This window comes from Trypanosoma melophagium (genome assembly GCF_022059095.1).
Source record: "Trypanosoma melophagium isolate St. Kilda chromosome Unknown ctg22segment0, whole genome shotgun sequence".
Lineage (NCBI taxonomy): Eukaryota > Euglenozoa > Kinetoplastea > Trypanosomatida > Trypanosomatidae > Trypanosoma > Trypanosoma melophagium.
The window spans coordinates 501480-520000 of record NW_027125152.1 but is presented as its reverse complement, the minus strand read 5'-3'; the positions used below and the strand labels follow the sequence as shown (position 1 = coordinate 520000).

The following is an 18521-nucleotide window of genomic DNA, read 5'->3' as shown; positions in this document are numbered from 1 at the left end:
CTGAGCCTTAAGCAACATCTTGTTCTCTTAGCGGCTTTTATGCCATTAGCTCTCTTTGTTGGACTTTCAGTATTTACCTCTGCGGTCGCTATATCTGGACTTTTTATTTTCGTAGTTGTATTATTCCTGAGTGTATTGGTCTATCGACATGTTGTAGAATTGTATTCTCTATGCTTTTCTGTTAACCTATGGCCTTCCCCTTCATCAAATCGAACTAGAGGTGACCCCAACAACAACAACAACAACAATGATGATCCTGATAATCATACCAATAATGATGTATCTTGTAATGGTAGTTGGTTATTACTTTCATCTAGTTTGCTTGATCTTACGCAACGTATTGGTGGTATCTCTCTGTATACCACAACAGTCATACTCTTTATGTGTACCCTTCTTTCATCTGCTATTTTATTTCTCTCATTTGGCTTTACTTTAACTGGTGGTGGAGTGGCGGCTATTAATCTCTTATGGGAACGATCTACATTTGAAAAAATGCACAATCCATGTTCCCCGAAAGGTTGTCTTCTCGGTGCCCATCTCCGCTTTGTGGCGTTATTTCCATTTTTAACCATAGCCGTTTGTATGGCAGGTCCCGCTAAAGGCCGTCATCGATTTTGTTGGTGGTGGGAAACCGGCATCTTTCGACTTATATCACTCATCATATTTGGATTGTACTTTCTCACTACACTTGCGGTGCAGCTGCGGTGGACATTGCGGCGTTCGCCCAGTTGGTTTGATATTCCGCTTGGTTTTATTGTGGAACACGCGTGGGATGGTGGGGTGCCGAGTATGTCGTGGCTGCAGGATACACTCTCCTATGCGAATTACTGGATGGATTGGAAGTTATTGGCGTATATAATGCTGCGCCTCTCATTAAGTTTAGCACAACTCACCTGGCTTTTTGCATGTGGGGTTAGTTTTGTGAAGGCGGGAACGTATCATTTGTATCTTCTTCCTCTGCTTTGGAAACGTCAATCACCAGGTGTACGCTTACAACGACAGAATGAGGAGGAGGATTCAAGTAAACTTTCTTCTGGTTCCTTTCATAGTGGAGTGCTTATGGCAAGTGGATTTGGTGCACCATTTCGTCTGGCTTTTGTATTATTTCTAAGTGTTACAGTGGTATTCACCTTTACGGCATTTGTGGGAACAACTATGTATATGCCATCAATTGCAGCTCCATTGCCGTTGCGATTACTTTGGACCGCCGTTCCTCATAACGCTACTACTACTACTACTACTAATAATAATAATAATAATAATAATAATAATAATAATAATAATAATAATAATACTAACAGTAACAGTAGATGTAACAATGATAGTGAACAGGTAGTGGTATGTTCTCTTGGTATAATGGAAGGTTTACAAGTGGGAACCTTACGCTTTACAGCTGTACTGAGTTTCCTCGCAGGACTTATGTTTTATGCATGGGTACCATACTTTATTGTACATGCGAGTAGTATGCTTGCTAATCTGCGACCTGGAGCACAATTAGAGGAACGTCAAGCCTTTGCTGTTTCTGCTTTTCTGCGATCTAAACAAGCGGCAGTCCAAACTCATGGTGCCAGTAATAATAGTAATAGTAATAGTAATACTAGTAATGAAGATGGTCCCTCGCATACTGTAATAGATGCAAGATCTACATCTGTTGATTGTATTTCTGGTGGTAATATTGTTATAGAGGATAATAAGACTGGAAGAAAATTATTCTCACGATGTACACCTCGGTGGTTGTCACTACCACATTGGTTGCGTTCTTGGACACCACGTTTTAATGAAGATAACACATTTTGCACATCTAAAGATGAGAATAGTCATACGATGAATGGAAATTCTAAAACAAAGAGTACTGAAAAAAAGATTGTCAAACTTGGTAATGAAGTCTTAGATATTTCAAGTCCTTTTATTAAACATCCAGAGCAGTATTATGCTACTACACGTGCAGGTGATGGTATTCGTGTATTAGAACTTTTTAAACATCTTCGCCTTATGACGTTAGAGGGAAATTGGCTTCGTTATCACATTATGGAGGTATTATTACTACGCGTTCCATTTTTATTTCTTGTTTTCATGGCAACTTCACTATTAGTGGCAGGAGGAGATGCCCGTTGTTATGGATTCTGGGCACTCTGGGGAACAGATAGCAACAACTTATCATCGTCATCGCAAATTCCCCGGAATGTATTAAATAATAGAAGTAATAATCAATCCCCCCATTGTGGTCAATTTGTCTCTGTTTTTATAAGTGATCAGTTATATGGACGAATGGTACTTTTTTCAGCTATGGGTGGTGGATTCTTTCTAGCACCATTGGTGTTTATATTACCAGTGATATTATTATGGCGTTCCTGGTGGGAGCGACGGCGGTGTTTGCGGGTTAATACATCTGTAGCCCGTGTGGTGTGCGAAGAATCCAATAATATGTATAAAACAACTGTGAGACAGCAGTGGAACGGTGATGTGATAGCAGATATGAGTGTGCGATTGGCAGAGAATCCATCCACATCCACATTAACAACAACAATAAGAAGACGAAGCGGAAGAGAAACAAGTGGAGAAATACGAGTGGATGTACCTGAGTTAACCGAGCGAACACCACCGATGTTGGGACTTTCACCAAATGCTGTTATGGGTGGATTGGCGGGAGTACGTTTCTTTATAGCGATGCAGCAGAGTGATGGGGCTATTGGTGTAATTGAGAAAAGAATACGTTATGGGATGATGAAACGCGCCGCAGAGACTAGTTCAATAGCGGAGAAGATGGGAAGACATCGTTATCCCACATATAACGCCTCTCTGGCACCTTCGCAGTATTATCATCTTCTTAAGTGTAAACAGCAGGAAAGAGGAAGAATGAGAAGGACAAGATCCGCTATGATACGTTACAAGTGTAAGATATTACTACAGTTAATGTTAACTGTCATGGGAGAGGTATTATCGCTTCTGGTGGGATTACTGGCGTTTCTGGGGGCCTTGCGGGCTAGTGCAGCCCTTGCAGATCAGTATGGCATTTGGACAAACTAACCAAAAAAAAAGAATTTTAAAACAAAGCGAAAGAAATTTAGGAATTGTCATGCGTGAATTAAAAGTTTTTTTTCTTTCTTTTTAAAAAAAAAAAAGAAAAACTTTCAAGTAACAAATACGGTGTTTATATGGATATTCCTTTTTGTTTGTAGTTATAAATGATTAATTTTTTTTCTTTTACTTTTTTTTTCTTCCTGGTAGATTATCTGGTCGTAATTGAAGTTCTATTTAACTCAAGTGCACGTGTGTGTGTGGTTTTTTTTCTTCCTTTTTCTTCTTAGTGAACTGTTTTTGTTTTTTTTATCTTCTTGTTTTCGCTTTTGTTTCTTACTTGTAGTTTTCATTCTACTAACTTCCGTGATTCTATATTACGGGAATTGTTTTTTTTTTTTTTTTGCATGACTCAGAATTATTTCCTACATTTCTTTTTTCTTTACTTGGTTTACATATTTTGGGTGTCTTCTCCTTATCTCTCTCTTTCTCGCTCTGTAGATGTCCTTTTTTTTTTATCATGATCTCTTTTTGCTTTATTTATTGGTTTTCTTTGCTGGTGTTATGTTTCTTATATTTTGTTTTTCTTCGGATACTCTCTTGATTTGTTTGTATTTCTTTCTTTTTTTCATCCAGCTTTGTTTGTTTTCTCTCTTTTTTCTCTTCTCTCTCTTAGGTACGACTAGGACTATAACTACTCCTATTGGCTCTGCGGAGCTACACAGAACGAATAAGGAATAGACACCTAAAGGTCATCCCCACACTCGTAATCTCACATAGGTACATTACCACAGGGTGTTCTACTCCCAGCTTATCTCTCTCTCTCTCTCTCTCTCTATATATATATATATATATATATATATATTTATCAATCCATCCATCAAACTAACTACATTTATAGTTATATATATATATATAGCTATATATAACTATCACTTGCAGTTGCGATAGATGCAGGAGGATGCCCTTGGCGTACGTGCCGCCCTCGCCGCCCCGCCCTTCGCCGGCTTCTGCGCCGTCAAAAGCGACGAGCCCCCACGCCGCGGCTCCCTGGCGGCCCTCTGCGGCGGCGATCCCGCCCAACGCCCGGCGGCGGCCCCCGCCTTTGAGCAGCAGTACCGCAGCCGCACCCCACTGCTGCCCACCACCGTCGAGGCATACGGCCGATCCGCCGCTGGCGTAGTAGTGGAGCAGAGTCATCTGCGAACTCCAATGGCATTAGAGAAGAGTATGCACTTTCTGGTGCATCACTACCTGCGGGATCCCCACACACCGGCGGTGTTTCTGGCACCATTTGATGTGTGGCGGCATTTGTGGGATCGTATGCGGCAGGTGCGAACGAATTGGGTACCACAACTACCTCCCGTAGGTACAGAGTACTCGTATGATTATAACGGTAAGAGTAGCCCTGGGGGTGAGCATAGTGGTAACTCGGTAGAAGATGTAGTGTTACGTAATGTAAAGGAGTCTAAACGACGACTGCGTTGGTTAGAATTTACAGTAGCGGCATTAGCATTAGGAGGAGCGAATTTATGCCGTACAACGCAAGGATGTCGACGATATATGGAGGAAAAACAAAATTTTCTTGAATCCATCGCACAGTGTTTTGGTGATTTGGTACTCTCCTATCGTGCGGAACAGCGTTTACGCAATTCTGAAATGTTCTCCGCCCTCATTATCTTTTATGGTCTCTCACAGTTAACAAAGATTGAGAACCGTGCCGGTTTTTGTCGTGTTTTTGAAGTCACCCTCGCCGGTGATGCGGCTCCTACGCATATTTTTGAATTACCCAGCAGTAGTGTAGACTTTGCTAGTGTATACCGTGAATTGGCGTGTTTACCACAACTGGTACACACCCGTCATGTACGCACAGCACTACGCCTTATTCATTGTTGGTGTCAACGTGCCTGGTTTCGTTTCTTTTATCTATGCCGTACCTTAGGTCTTACGGTATTGCAACGGGCAATGGTATTTCACTCTTTTGCCTACGCCCGGTTTCGTGCTGTAGTGGATCTCGTTACGGCAAATGCGGTGGTGTATAGTAAAGTACGGGTTCGTGGTGAAATGGAGGTGAAACAACTCGCCGCATTGTTATTAATGGAACCCGCACATTGTGTAGAACTACTTGAGACAATGGGGCTTGCAGGACAGATGAGTGCTGATCGTAGTGTGTTATATCTTGCCCGACATGATTCTTCCCCATATACGACACAAGATGCGATTTATAAACATTTAGAAGATACTGGAGGAAAGCAACGTTTGTGTTTGCCAACGTTTCCATCCTTTTTTGGTTTTAAAGTCTGGCGTAAGGCTTTTGATTTATTTCCAGATGCCCTTCCTGGTAATGCGGATACGGCGGATTTACGTAATATGACGTGTCCCGTTAATCTTATGGAATTATTAGAACCGTATTGCCCACCGTATAATGAAGATGTGGCTGCATTAGAGTTGAGAGATGCAGAGAATGAGTGGTTTAGCGATGTGCAGACGGCAAGAGAACGTATGCTGTGGAGATGTATCAAGCACAACTCACATCATCATCATTATATGAAGACGAATGAAGATGTTCATAGGAGTGAAAACAATAGTGAAGATGATTACAATAATGATAATGATAATGATAATAATAGTGATAATGATGGTGGAATGAGCTATAGAAGTGATGGGAGTGATATGGAGGAGTTAGACGACGAACAGGAGAAGGAAAGAAGACGAGCCATGATAGCGGCACTAGATAGAGAAAGTAAATCCACTAGTAGTTCCATCTTTAGTGACTATTATGATGTTAAGGATGGGGATAGTGAGGATGCATCTGGAATGGTGAAACCATTAAGGGGAGAAGGCAAAGAAGCGGAAATGGAAACAACGGATCAAGTGGAAAGTCCTGAAAGTGAAGAGAATGATGTTCTGCGTAATGCAACTAATTTAATACAATCCTTACAAAATGATAAAATGTATGCTAAAATACGTGAAGAGTTAAGGCAGGAAAAGAAACGAGATAAATTTGTATCGAAAGAGACGGATGAGGAAAATAGAACGCGCACATCATCACCCCCACCATCATCAATAAGAACAGAACAGGAAGAAGAAGAGGGAGAGGAAAGAGAAGAAACTAATAACAATAACAATACAGAGGAAAAAGAAAAAGAACAAAAATCACAACAACAACAAAAAAAAAAAAGTTCCTTCGCGTGGTTAACTCTTCCACAACCAAAGGAGGAAGTTATGGTAACACCGTTGCCAAGTGATCATCCCGGCCGAATGTCGCCAAGTCTGAAGGCGATTGTAGAGACACCGAAGAGTGTTACGATGCCACCAGTCATGGGAGAAGAATTAAAAGAATTGGAGGAATTAAAAGAAGAAGAACAGGAACAAGAAGAAAACAGCAGTAGAGAGAACAGTACGGCCAACAAAATGCCTATGGAGAGTCAAACAATAACAACAGGAAGAAGAAGTGAAATAAATAAATCATGTTCCTCTTTTCCAGGGGTATTCCCTCGTGGATCCATCACTTTTCCATCTATGCCACCGCCAGTACCAGCACAAGCAAAGCAAGAACCATTAAAACAACACGAACAACAAGAATTACAACCAAAACGGCAAAAACAAAAGAGAATGGAAATGGAAGGAGAGGAAGAGGGAGAAGAAAGTGATGTAATGCCTTCACGAGCAAAGCGTGTTAGGGCAGAACCCACACAAGATCGTATGCATACACCTTTCTTTACACCATTGCAAGAAAAGGAACGACAGAGTCATCAAATGGATCTTAATAGTAGTCGTACAGATTCCGTATCGAGTCATATTATGCTTCTACCATTTGAAAGGGAAGAAGAACAGCATTCTAGTGATAATAATGAAGAAGAAAATACATTACCACGACGACGCATGCGATTAGAGTCAACAACTACGACTACAAGCACAAACTCAATGATGTTATCAAAACATCAGACCTTGAGAAAAGAAGAGGATGAATCACGAACCTATGATGCTCAGGGGATGAGAAAGGTAACCTTTGCGGCATCTTCATCTAAAACACCACAATCAATTCCTCTTCAGAGTTTACCCAGCTCCTCTAAAAGAGTAGGAGTAGCGAAAGCAGAAGCCGTTACCGATAAAAAGGCTAAAGAAATAACGTATCGGGAAACTATTAAAGCATACCTAAAAAAGAATCAAGACGCATCACGTAATTTTAGTACTACACCAACTGTCTCTATGGATAGTGCCTCACTATTACGTTCATCATCATTTCTATCAGAAGTAAGTAATCCAGTCTATGAAAATGCACCGCAGTGGATGCGTGCGTTTGTTAATTACCTCCTTCGATTCTTTACTGCATCATATAATGATCCTTTGGCATGCAGATATCTCTCTGAAGTTATCTGTGGTGATCCTGATGCACAGGCGCGTAAACTCGCTGGTTGGCTTTGTCGTGGGTTTACGCCCACAATGAATTCATATCCATCCCAACAGCAATTATTACCCTCTGTATTTGGTACTACTAATACTAATACTACTACTCAATCCATGAAAATACCAATACTTCGCCTAAACTCGACAGTTATCGTTTTTGGGAGTGGCATTCGTGGTGATGATGAGGAGGAAGAGGAGGATAATAATAATAATAATAATAATAATAATAATAATAATGAGAATAATAATATGGATAATGATTTTGATAATGATATGAATTTTACAGTTTCCTCATTAAACCGCTCGATTGTTCGCCCCACAATGGAGGAAAAGGCGTTATCGGAATTACTTTCCCCAATACCAACATTCATGGATGGCGCTATCTCACTAAAATCAACCATAGCCACACGAACAAGAAGAAGAACGGCAGGTGTGAGAAATATATTGCGGCATTCTTCACTTGGCCGCTGGGTGGCGGCGTTATTGCTTTCTAAACGAGATGGTGCATGTCTCCTCACATCCACCACTGTGTGTGGCCCTAACAAGGAAAATGTGAATAACTCTGTTTTCGTTGATAGTAATAATAATAGTGAAGTGTGTGAGGATGAGGCATTGCGTCAAGGTGAGAAGATTGGTCTTTGGGAACAAATTCATTCTGTGCATATGGCTGGTAAAGGATCCCTCACACAAGTGGGTTTAAATAACATTTCAACATCAGCGATGGTACAAACGGAACTCGCCCTCTACGCCGTGGACTCGCGGGATGTCGCCCATCTCCGTTGGGTATCCACAGAAAAACAACATGGATGGAAAAGCGAAAAGGAAGAAGAACATTCATTTATTTCTTCATTTAATTCTTCTTCATCTATGGAACATCTTACGGCTATTGTGACAATAGATGCACGACGACCATCAGAGCTGGATGCGGGTCTTCACACACTTACACTTTTAGTACAGCAGGCAGTAGAACAGCAGACGGTTTTCCTCGCCGGTGTACTTATTGTACTACATACATGTAGTGCAGAGAAGGATGTGGAATTGCGGGAAAGAGTGGAGAAGTTCTTTTGGGATACTTGGAGAGAATGTACACATCGTATAATAACAAGAACAAGAAAAGTGGAGGAGGAGGAGGAGGAGGAGGAGGAAATGCCAGTATGGCGTCGTGCCTATCAGGAAACAATACGTCGCGCCGTTGTTAATTCGAAAAAACAAGAAGAAAAGGAAGAAAAAGAAAAAGAAAAAGAAAAGAAGAGAGGGATGACTCTCTCACACTCTACACATATCTCTCTTAAAAAGAGCCCATACACGAGTGGTGGTAGTGGTACTATGACTCATAATAATAATATTAATATTAATAATAGTAATAATAATAATAATAATAATAATACTAAGCGAGTGAAGAAGAATCGAGGTTTCTTCAGTAGTGATGTTCGCCGTACATTACGTGCAAGTGAGAAGATTTCGTGGAATATGACTGGAACACAAGTGCCAATGCCCGCATTTCTTGTTTTACCAATCCGCACTGCTATTGAAGAAGAAGAGGGAATATCTAGAATGGGTCCCAGCAGTAAACGATCCTCACATAATAATAATAATAATAATAATAATAATAATAATAATTCCTTTGGGAATGACGGTGATTTTTTGATCATCAAAGCGGAAGTCCTGCGATTGGCACTTCAACGTGCGGTGAGTGGACTTCTGTACGAATATGAAACACAATGGAAGACATTTCTGCAGAATCAACATCCACTATCATCACAACAGCAACAGGAAGAAAAAGGACAAGGACAAGAAGAAAGAACTATACTAAAAGGGAGAGGGTGTTCAGATAAATGGGTGAAGGTGTGATAAACAACGTGTAAAAAGAAGGGAAAGAAAAAGAAAAAAAATTGGAAATAACTTTTCTTGTTTTTTTTTTTGCTTGTTTGTTTGCTTACTTCTATTCGTATTTAACTCTGTATCTTTCTACGTTTATATATATATATATATATATATATATATATTTATTTATTTATTTATTTATTTATGACGTCAACTCTGTGGATTTGTTTTATTGCTTCTTCACAGAAACATACAAAACAAAATTCTCTTTTTCTTTTTCTTTATTTATTCTTATGTGATAGAAATATAATCATATATCTGTGTCTTTGTTTTGCGTACGATTTATTTTTCTTTCTTCTAATAGTACACATTTATCGTAGACTGTGAAAAGATAGAGAAAGAAGAAATTATAACTATAAGAGTTATATATATAGAAAGAATGGTGTATTTATTTGCAAAGAGTCCTGAACTCTGTTTGCTGCTCGATCAGCGTGGTGATCCCGCTATTGTGTGTGAGTTTGTACGTGAGGAATGGACATTATTGCGGGAAGTATTATTGCCATCAGAACTGCAACACATATTGTGGCTTTGGCGTCGTTTAAATAATGAAATAGAAATAAAAGAACAACAACAATCATCAACTCTTACTTCTAGTGTTAATAATAATAATAATAATAATAATAATAATAATAACAATAATAATAATAGAGAAAGGGGGAATGATAGTGTTGGTGTTGTTGATATGCATATAAACAGTATCTCTCTCACCCGCACTCCCCTCACTAGTGCCGTTGCTGAACTTACTGTACGCGATGTTGTGCAATATCTCAGAGATAAAGTACACCACTCCCATACTCAACGTGCAGATAATAATAATAATAAGAATAGTAATAATAATATGAATGGGAATGGGAATAAATACACCGTGGGTGAAGAGAGAAAGTCACTGCAGTGTATAACATTAGAACAGTTGTGGGTAGTGAAGCGACTGGCGACACTTGTGCGTCGGGCAGTGGCACTCCAAACACAATATGTACTCCCGCTGCCTCATACTGGTAATCACAATAATAATAGTAATAATAATGGTAATAGTAATAAGAAAGAAAAAGAAGATAATGATGATATTGTGTGTGATCGGGAGGCATTCCGGCATGTATGTAGTGTACTTGTACCGTTACGTGTTTGTCGTTATATCTCTGGTCTCTCACTCCGTCAAGTGATTGCGTTATGCAAGACACAAGAAGAATATTTAAAAAGATCATCATCAATAGTATTAAACAAGAGTGAGAAAGCAGAGAATAAATGTGTTAACTGTAAGAACTCTACACTTGCGCTTATTATAAACCCTGCGTTGCCAATCCGAAATAATCCCCAACGCATAGAAAAGAACAAACGACTAGATAAGATTCAACACTCCGTCTTATCGCAATGCTATGAGACTATGACCCGTACAGGTAGAAGTAGTAATAATAATAACAACAATAGGAGTAGTAATAGTAAACCACATGTGTTTACCACATATAAACAGCATCAACAAGAACAAGAAGCTGCAGCGGAGTCCTTTGCAAGTTTTCTCCGTGATGTTTCTATTGGATTTGATATGCAACTCATGGCTCTCTCTGGTGGGGCGGTGGGGTATTATTTAGCACATGTCCACGGTATGCAAACAGGGATGTGTATAGTGTTTGCGGCTGTGGGACTTGTTTCAATGTTATTTGTGGATGCCGTTCTCTTCTTACTGCGTATGGGGAAAGTAGATGCACAGACACGCAAAGAGAAGATGAAACGTCGTAAATTATACACCGGTGGAACACAATGGCAAATAAGAGAAGAAACTGAAGAAAAAAAAGTGAGAAGTAACGGTAAGGAAGAGGAAGAAGGTAATAATAATGATAATAATAAGGATGTGGATTTGTATATGAAGAAGAATGCCTAGAAAAGAAATGGAGTGAAAAGGGAAATGAGAAGTATGAGAAATCCCCCCAGAATGTTGGCTGTACACCTAATCTATTTGTAATAATATGCTAGGGTGTATCGTCTTTTTTCTTTCTTTAATACTATTTCTTGTTTCTCATTAATGTTTTTACTGTTGTTGTTGTTTTTTTTTTTTTTTTGTATTTTTTTTTTTCATTGTATTTCCATCACCTCTCTCTCTCTCTCACGCACACACCTATATATATATATATATATATAACATCTATTCTTCTTATTTATCCCTAATACACATTACAGTTCGTATTTATATATTTATTTATTTGCGAAACCAAGTATATTTGCTCTACGTGCAAAGCCTTGTAGCGAGCCAATACTTAAACTTAAAGGGGTGGGAGTTTGAGAGGATGGACGGCAGTGCGTCTCCACCCACGCACATCCATCAAGAAAGAGAAAAGGAAAAAGAAAAAGAAGAAGAACCGAGGCAATTAGAACAGGCATACACTCCAAATATCCAATTAACTGCATATCAACAAGCAGAAGAAAAAGTAAAAACAGAATTATGGAGAGAAGATCTATCTGTATCACCTGGTGAGTTTGTTTTATTATTATGTGTGGTACGTCCACATGAATCATATCTCTCTGCAGATATATGTGGATCTTCAGACTGGCAACGAGCCCACACCGTTGGACTCGGACCGTTTCTCTTTCTACACGCCCAACGCATAATGAATGTGGACAGTCATCTCGCTTTTACAGTGAAATCGTTATTAGATATACCAATACCACCAACGGTATTGCAATATCTATTTCCATCATTCACAAACAACAACAACACTAACACTACTACTACTACTACTACTACTACCGTATCATTATCATCATCGTTATTACTACCACAATTGCAGTGTCTGCAGATATTACCACTTGCACGAGAAGAGCAGGATGACTCTCTCTCTTCTTATTCTTCTCAGTACACAGAGAAAGAGGAGGGTGTAATGCGATCATCTATACTGCTTGTGCGGAGCGATGGAGTGGTATTTTCACCCTCAGACGGTTTATCCACGTTAAGTGTAAATATACATGGGCAGACCGCAACAGTAACTGAACGAGAAGCGGAAGTTACAATGGATGTGAGGAGACTTCTGCGTATATTTCTTCGAGATGTGTCGGTTTATAATGTGAATATCCTACAACGGTGTGGGGTTTGGGTGAATGGACATCTTAATTATCATTGTGTGAGTAGTAAGCAACAACAACAACAAGTTGATTTGATTATACGGGCAGTATGTTATCTACAACAGCAATATCAAGAAGATAAAAAAGAAGAAAAGGAAGAAGTTGAAATAGATGTAACACCAATCTTTATTGGCTGGGGACAGGAAATGTATAACGCCCTCCTAACATCTTCTAATCATTCTTCTTGTTATGAAACAAACTTCAATGCTGTGGAGAAGGGAAAAAAAAATACCAATACGAATACAGAGGATATGAATAATGGAAATGCCTTGACGAGAGCCAAGTCACTCTCATTACACAATCGTCCTGTGGGAAGAGATATTATACTGGGAGTAGAGAAGGCAAAGAATCTAACTAATACAATGAATATACAAACGAATACAACGAATATACAAACACGACCACATATCATGCCGTTAGTTTCATCATCTCTTTCCATCGCTGCTCCCTTCAGTGGGGTTGGTGGTAATAATAATAATAATATGGGAAGGTTTACTGCAGAAGCCGGTGTACAGCAATCCCAACACGAACTGCAAAAGAGTAAGAAGAAGAAATATCACTATGGAGATATCAGTAACGTACAGAAAAGAAAAACGGATAGTAGTAAGTGTGGAAGACGTTTTCCACTCGTATCTTTCTGTAATGATGTCATTGTTGAGGCTTTTAATCTTCACAGAGAACACCAAGAACAAAAAAAACAACCACAAAGGCGACAGAGTATTTATTCCGATTCTTCTTCTGTTCCAGCCCCTTTATTGCATGATGGAGTGTTGGAAGTATCCAATGCTTATATCGGTAATAGAGGCCTTCATGGTGAAGAAGTTCCTGTTAACGATATGCCAACATCTATTCACCATGATCGTTTAGAAACGAGTGAACAAACCTATGGGTCTAGAAATAGTGCAAGTTGCAAGAATAATAATAATAATAATAATAATAATAATAATAATAATAATAATAATAATAATAATAATAATAACACCAATAATAAGAACCATGACAGAGATGGCAATAAAAGCTTTCTCCCAAACCTCATTCATCGTCTAGTTGTTAAGAATGAGTCTTCTTCAAAAAGTCGCTCCACTCGTCCGTTTTCAAAAATTGCACGAGGTGATATATTTCCTTCAGAACATATGCTAAATAAAGTGGATTTACTCCGACCACGCCTGTGTGAAACTACTAGTGTTTGGTTGTACGATTTAGAACCGAAGCACTTACTCTCTACAGATGAATCTCCTCTTTCTATGTTTTCATCTTCATCAGCAGTTCCTGGTGTTTGTAGTCATAGAGGACACCCATGCTCTTTATTTATCACAGAAACCGATATTATTTTTGTTAGTGCGTTTGGTGGTGTTCAGAGTCGGAAACGCACGAAACCTCATTTGAATTACCCTAGAGGCGTGGCTGCAAGTAGTACAAGTAAACCCTTTCCTCACCTTACATCTGCTGCTACTGGTATGAGTAGTCGTAGTAGCAGTAGTAGTAGTAGTGTTGGTGTTGGTGAAGGCAACATGAGAAACATTAGTGATGAATCTGGTAGTAGTAATAGTAATAGTAGTAGTAGTAGTAGTAGTAGTAATAGTAGGAGTAGTAGTAGTTCCAGTAGTAACAGTGATAGTGATAGTAACAGTGATAGTGATTGTGACAATAGTAGTTGTAGTTGCAATAGTAGTGGTAGAGGTTTTAATGGAGGCGGTAATGTTAATAGTAGAAGAGGAATAAAAAAAAGCAATAATGGTATGAACAGTAGTGGTAAGAGTAATGGCAGTGTAGATAGTAAAACTAGTAATAGTCCGAGTCATGTAAGGCACACACTTGTAATTCCCCGTATTGCCTTAATGGAAGTCCAACACTGTGTGAAACCCGGTGATAGTGTTGCCACAATACTTCGATTACAAACCCGTTCCTGTCGTCGTTTGTGGTTAGACTTTAAAAAGAACACCACACTACGTCTGGTGCAGAGTGAACTCATGAGTGGATTAAAGTCATTTGATGGAAATCGTTTCTTAGCGAGTGCCCGGCGGCCGTGGCGTATGACCGCACTCACCTTGGCGGCGGCAGATGTACTGCCAACACCACATACGCCTTTTTATCAGCAGGTGTTGAGAAATCTTCTCGTGGCATTCGCAGATGTGGAGGCACGCCGTGCAGAGCAACAACAACAACAACAACAAAGAGAAGAAAGGGAAGAAAATGAAAATGAAATAATGGATGATTGGTGGTTGTATTCTGCTGAGGAGGAGTATATACGTCAGGGGATCCCGGCCCGTCAGTGGCGCCTCTCCAATGCCAATCCCCATTATACACAGTTCCCCACATATCCCGCACGGTTTGTTGTGCCGAATGGAATGAGTGATGATGTTTTACTTAAATCGAGAGAATTACGTGTGGGAAAACGCGTGGAAGCGCTTTCGTTTTATTACGCCCCCACAGGTGCAGGTGTGGTGCGAACGGCACAGCCCACTACAACGTACGCCTTTCTTACACCCTCATCGGAAGTTAATACGATTGATGCCTATCGTCGTGCTTCTGGAATGCGATTACGTTTTCTCGATCTACGTAGTCCTATTACTGCTATTGGTAATACCTTTCTCGGTGGGGGATTTACTTTTCGTGGAGAGGGTCGATTCTGCTCATTAGTGAATATACATGAGGTGCGACGTGCGTATAATGCACTATTCGCAGAAGTGTTAGATCGTAATCCGACATTCCCTATGGTATTGAAAAACTTTACAGTAAACACTGCCACCCCACGTAATAGCCGCGGTGGCAGTAATAATAGTCAATCTCTGCAAAGTGCAACAGGTGGAGGATTGTCATCGGTAGCATCACAGCAACAACAACAACAACAACAGCAATCAGGCAATACTTCTTCATCATCGTGGATGTATTATATCTATGCACTTCTTTACACTGCGGGAGATGCCGCACGACATGTGGCGGGTGTTTCAGATGAAGAGGCACTTCCACCAGCGGCGAGGGAATCTGCAGATACAATAATGACAGGAAATACAACAACAACAAGTAAAACAACAAATAATATAACAAGTACGATTGGGATAGGAGATCGAACAATGCGGGGATCTTCTACCATGTATGTGTGGATGCGTGCGTTTAGTGTAATACCCTTTAGTGGTGGAAAGAAACGAAATAACTGTAGGAGATCTCTCTTACAATACCAACCGCCATCCTATACACCACTGCAGAGTCGTAAGAAAGCACGATTAGTTATGGTGAACTGTTCTGATGGTTGGGATCGTACACCGCAGGTGTGTGCCCTCACACAATTGTTGTTAGATCCATACTTCCGCACTGTAGAGGGATTTATTACATTACTTGAAAAGGAGTTTGTGGCTTTTGGGCATCCGTGTATTACCCGTTCCTCCACTCTACGTGGACACAGTGATGTAGACCGCAGTAATCATACGCACCATCATGATAACAGCAATAATACTAGTACAAATAATAATAGTGATAGTAACAATAATAATAGTGGTGGTGGTGAGTTACCTGAAGGAACTGGAGATGATTGTACAGCAGTGAATGCGGGTGATAATATGAAGAGTTCGCCAATTCTACTGCAGTTTATAGATGCGGTACGGCAGTTACGTCAAATGTACCCCCATTGCTTTGAGTTTACAGAGGCATTCCTATTGTTGTTGGTTGATGTGATGCATGCTGGTTTGGTTGGAACATTTGCGGTGAACTGTGAGAGGGATGTTCGTTATTGGGAGCTGGAGCGGCAGACACTTTCGCTCAGTCAGTTCTGTGCTGTACTCTTCGCTACAACGATTCGACCAACAACAAAAGAAAAAGAAAGAGGAACTGGAGTACGTAGTTCTAGTGCCGCGAGTAGTAGTGTTAATGATCGTTATCATCATCATACTCATCATGTGTATGGGAATGGGGATGTTCTCATAAACCATGAAAATGAAGAGAGTGCAGAAGATGATGATGAGGATGATAATAGTAGTAATTATAATACTATTGCTGATGTAGATATGGATCATCATGATAATTCTGAAAACATCCAGGATGAAGATATTAGTAGAAATAATCTGGATAATCCATGTAGTGGTAATAGTAATTCACATTTGGCACCTCCCCTATTTCTTCCATTGCGATGTTTCTATCAAGCCTGTGGTGGAGGGGCAACCCTGCGTGGTGTGGGATGGTGTACACCTAATAATACTAATAGTAACAATGCTACAAATACTAAACCACGCCGTCTACACGTCTCATGTGATGCTATACTACACTCTGGTCTTATTAACCCTCACTTTTCCCTTGAGGATAATAAAAACGTTATTGGTCCTCTCCTTGACGCCGTACGACTCTCACATATCACACTATGGGAGGGTTTATTACTGCGGTATAGTTACTGGTCCGAGTGGCGGTCTAAACTGCGTTGCTTTAGTGAGTGTAGTCCTCATACATTTCACAAAGCCGTCATGAATGCGGTGGATAGGAATGCCGTGGAGTTAACATTTACCACAGATAACACTGAACTGCAGGAAAAACAACAACAACAGGAAGAACAAAAAGAGGAAAGAGAAAAAAAAGAAGAACAGCATCAACAACGATATCCATATCCATATCCATATCAAGAGAAACGTCAACCGTCTATGGAAGAAAGACCGCACTCCACGCCAAGTATTGTTCTCAGAGATTCAATGAGTGATGCCCCTCTTACTGATTCTCACGTAGCCCTTCCAGTTGTCCCACCACGTGGTATATTGATTGGAGTCTGTAATAACAGTAATAATAATAGTATCAATACGTCAGGTATAATTCATACAATAGGGGGAGGAAATACTGGACGATTGGCTCCACGCAGACTACCACGTCCTGCTTCATATGCGGCAATGCCGGGATCTCCATCTACTTTACAGTCAACACAGCAACAGCAAGAAGAAGAAGAACAAGATGAATCATATCCATATCAAGAGAAACGTCAACCGTCCATGGAAGAAAGACCGCACTCCACGCCAAGTATTGTTCTCAGAGATTCAATGAGTGATGCCCCTCTTACTGATTCTCACGCAGCCCTTCCAGTTGTCCCACCACGTGGTATATTGATTGGAGTCTGTAATAACAGTAATAATAATAGTATCAATACGTCAGGTATAATTCATACAATAGGGGGAGGAAATACTGGACGATTGGCTCCACGCAGACTACCACGTCCTGCTTCATATGCGGCAATGCCGGGATCTCCATCTACTTTACAGTCAACACAGCAAGAAAAAGAAAAACAACAGGCAACCTCTCCTGCTCGACAAAAATCGCGAGGAAGAGGCTATGGCACCCTGCTTGACGAACTTGATCAAGCTTTTACCGAATAAACTGTCTTGTTTCTTTTTTTTATTTTGTTGTCTCTCCATATTTGAGTATTTGTTGTTGTTGTTGTTGTTTGCACTGTATTATTTGCAATATTGTATGTGTTTGACTGGCGAAGGAAACGGGAGTCACAGTCAGGGAAGTGTACCAATATATTTGCATACAGAGAGGTATCCAATGTTATATATATATATATATATATATATATATATATATATATTTATTTATTTATTTATTTATTTATTTATTTATTTATTTATTTATATCTGTGTGTATAAGTAGAGGTATGTTTTTTTATTGTTAATTTCCTGCTTATCTGTTATTAATGATATCATGTGTCTAATTGTTTAAATCCTCGCAGTACTCATCGGTATTTTTCTTCTTTTCTCACATTAAGGGGAAGTGACTAGGTGAATATTTATCTTCTTTTTTTGTTGTTATTCTTATTGTTTTGGTGTTCCCATTTCTTTGTTTTCATTTAAAAAAACACATATAATAATAAAAAGAAAACAAAAAGGGCAAGAAAAACGCAGAGGTTGGGTAGTCCACAGCAGAAAGAAGAAAAAAGAAATAAATTATATACTATTTAGAGAAAAAGAAAGAGACTTAGGTGTAGGAGCTCGTGCGTACTATATATATATATATATATATATATTAACAGAAAAAAAAATAATAAGAGAAAACAAGAAAAAAAAGAACGTAGTTTGTGTTAATTCCAATCCATTTATTGCGTTTTTCTATACAAAAACAACGCAAAA

At 39.6% G+C, this 18521-nt stretch overlaps 4 protein-coding genes across 9 annotated transcripts in view; all 4 read left to right on the top strand.

Moving 5' to 3' along the window:
• The window catches only part of LSM04_004835 (uncharacterized protein), a gene marked incomplete at both ends in the record, with an annotated part of 5208 nt that extends 2181 nt beyond the window's left edge, over positions 1 to 3027 (top strand). Inside the window, one exon of the mRNA XM_067334708.1 lies at positions 1 to 3027. This exon is cut by the window's left edge and continues 2181 nt beyond it. Within this exon, the coding sequence (XP_067191728.1) occupies positions 1 to 3027 (3027 nt within the window).
• A 942-nt stretch (positions 3028 to 3969) lies between these two features.
• Positions 3970 to 9279, top strand: LSM04_009168 (the record flags this gene model as incomplete). Of its 3 annotated transcripts, XM_067334704.1 has the most annotated exons (2): positions 3970 to 6303; positions 6347 to 6355. In XM_067334704.1, the coding sequence occupies 2 exons, from the start codon at positions 3970 to 3972 to the stop codon at positions 6353 to 6355; spliced, it is 2343 nt and encodes a 780-aa protein (XP_067191846.1). The 3 variants fall into 3 exon arrangements, with proteins under 3 accessions (XP_067191846.1, XP_067191847.1, XP_067191848.1); XM_067334705.1 differs by having other exon boundaries at positions 3970 to 9279; XM_067334706.1 differs by lacking the exon at positions 3970 to 6303 and having other exon boundaries at positions 6328 to 9279.
• Positions 9280 to 9691: 412 nt separating this feature from the next.
• LSM04_003823 (uncharacterized protein) lies at positions 9692 to 11188 on the top strand (the record flags this gene model as incomplete). Its single annotated transcript, XM_067334703.1, has 1 exon — positions 9692 to 11188. One exon carries the CDS (start codon positions 9692 to 9694, stop codon positions 11186 to 11188), a length of 1497 nt encoding a protein of 498 aa, XP_067191693.1.
• Positions 11189 to 11591: 403 nt separating this feature from the next.
• LSM04_002759 (uncharacterized protein) lies at positions 11592 to 17768 on the top strand (the record flags this gene model as incomplete). 4 transcript variants are annotated; one of them, XM_067334699.1, is made up of 2 exons in its annotated part: positions 11592 to 14449; positions 14523 to 14529. In XM_067334699.1, 2 exons carry the CDS (start codon positions 11592 to 11594, stop codon positions 14527 to 14529), a joined length of 2865 nt encoding a protein of 954 aa, XP_067191655.1. The 4 variants fall into 4 exon arrangements, with proteins under 4 accessions (XP_067191655.1, XP_067191658.1, XP_067191657.1 ...); XM_067334702.1 differs by having other exon boundaries at positions 11592 to 17768; XM_067334701.1 differs by lacking the exons at positions 11592 to 14449; positions 14523 to 14529 and adding an exon at positions 15309 to 17768.
• Positions 17769 to 18521: the final 753 nt, after the last annotated feature.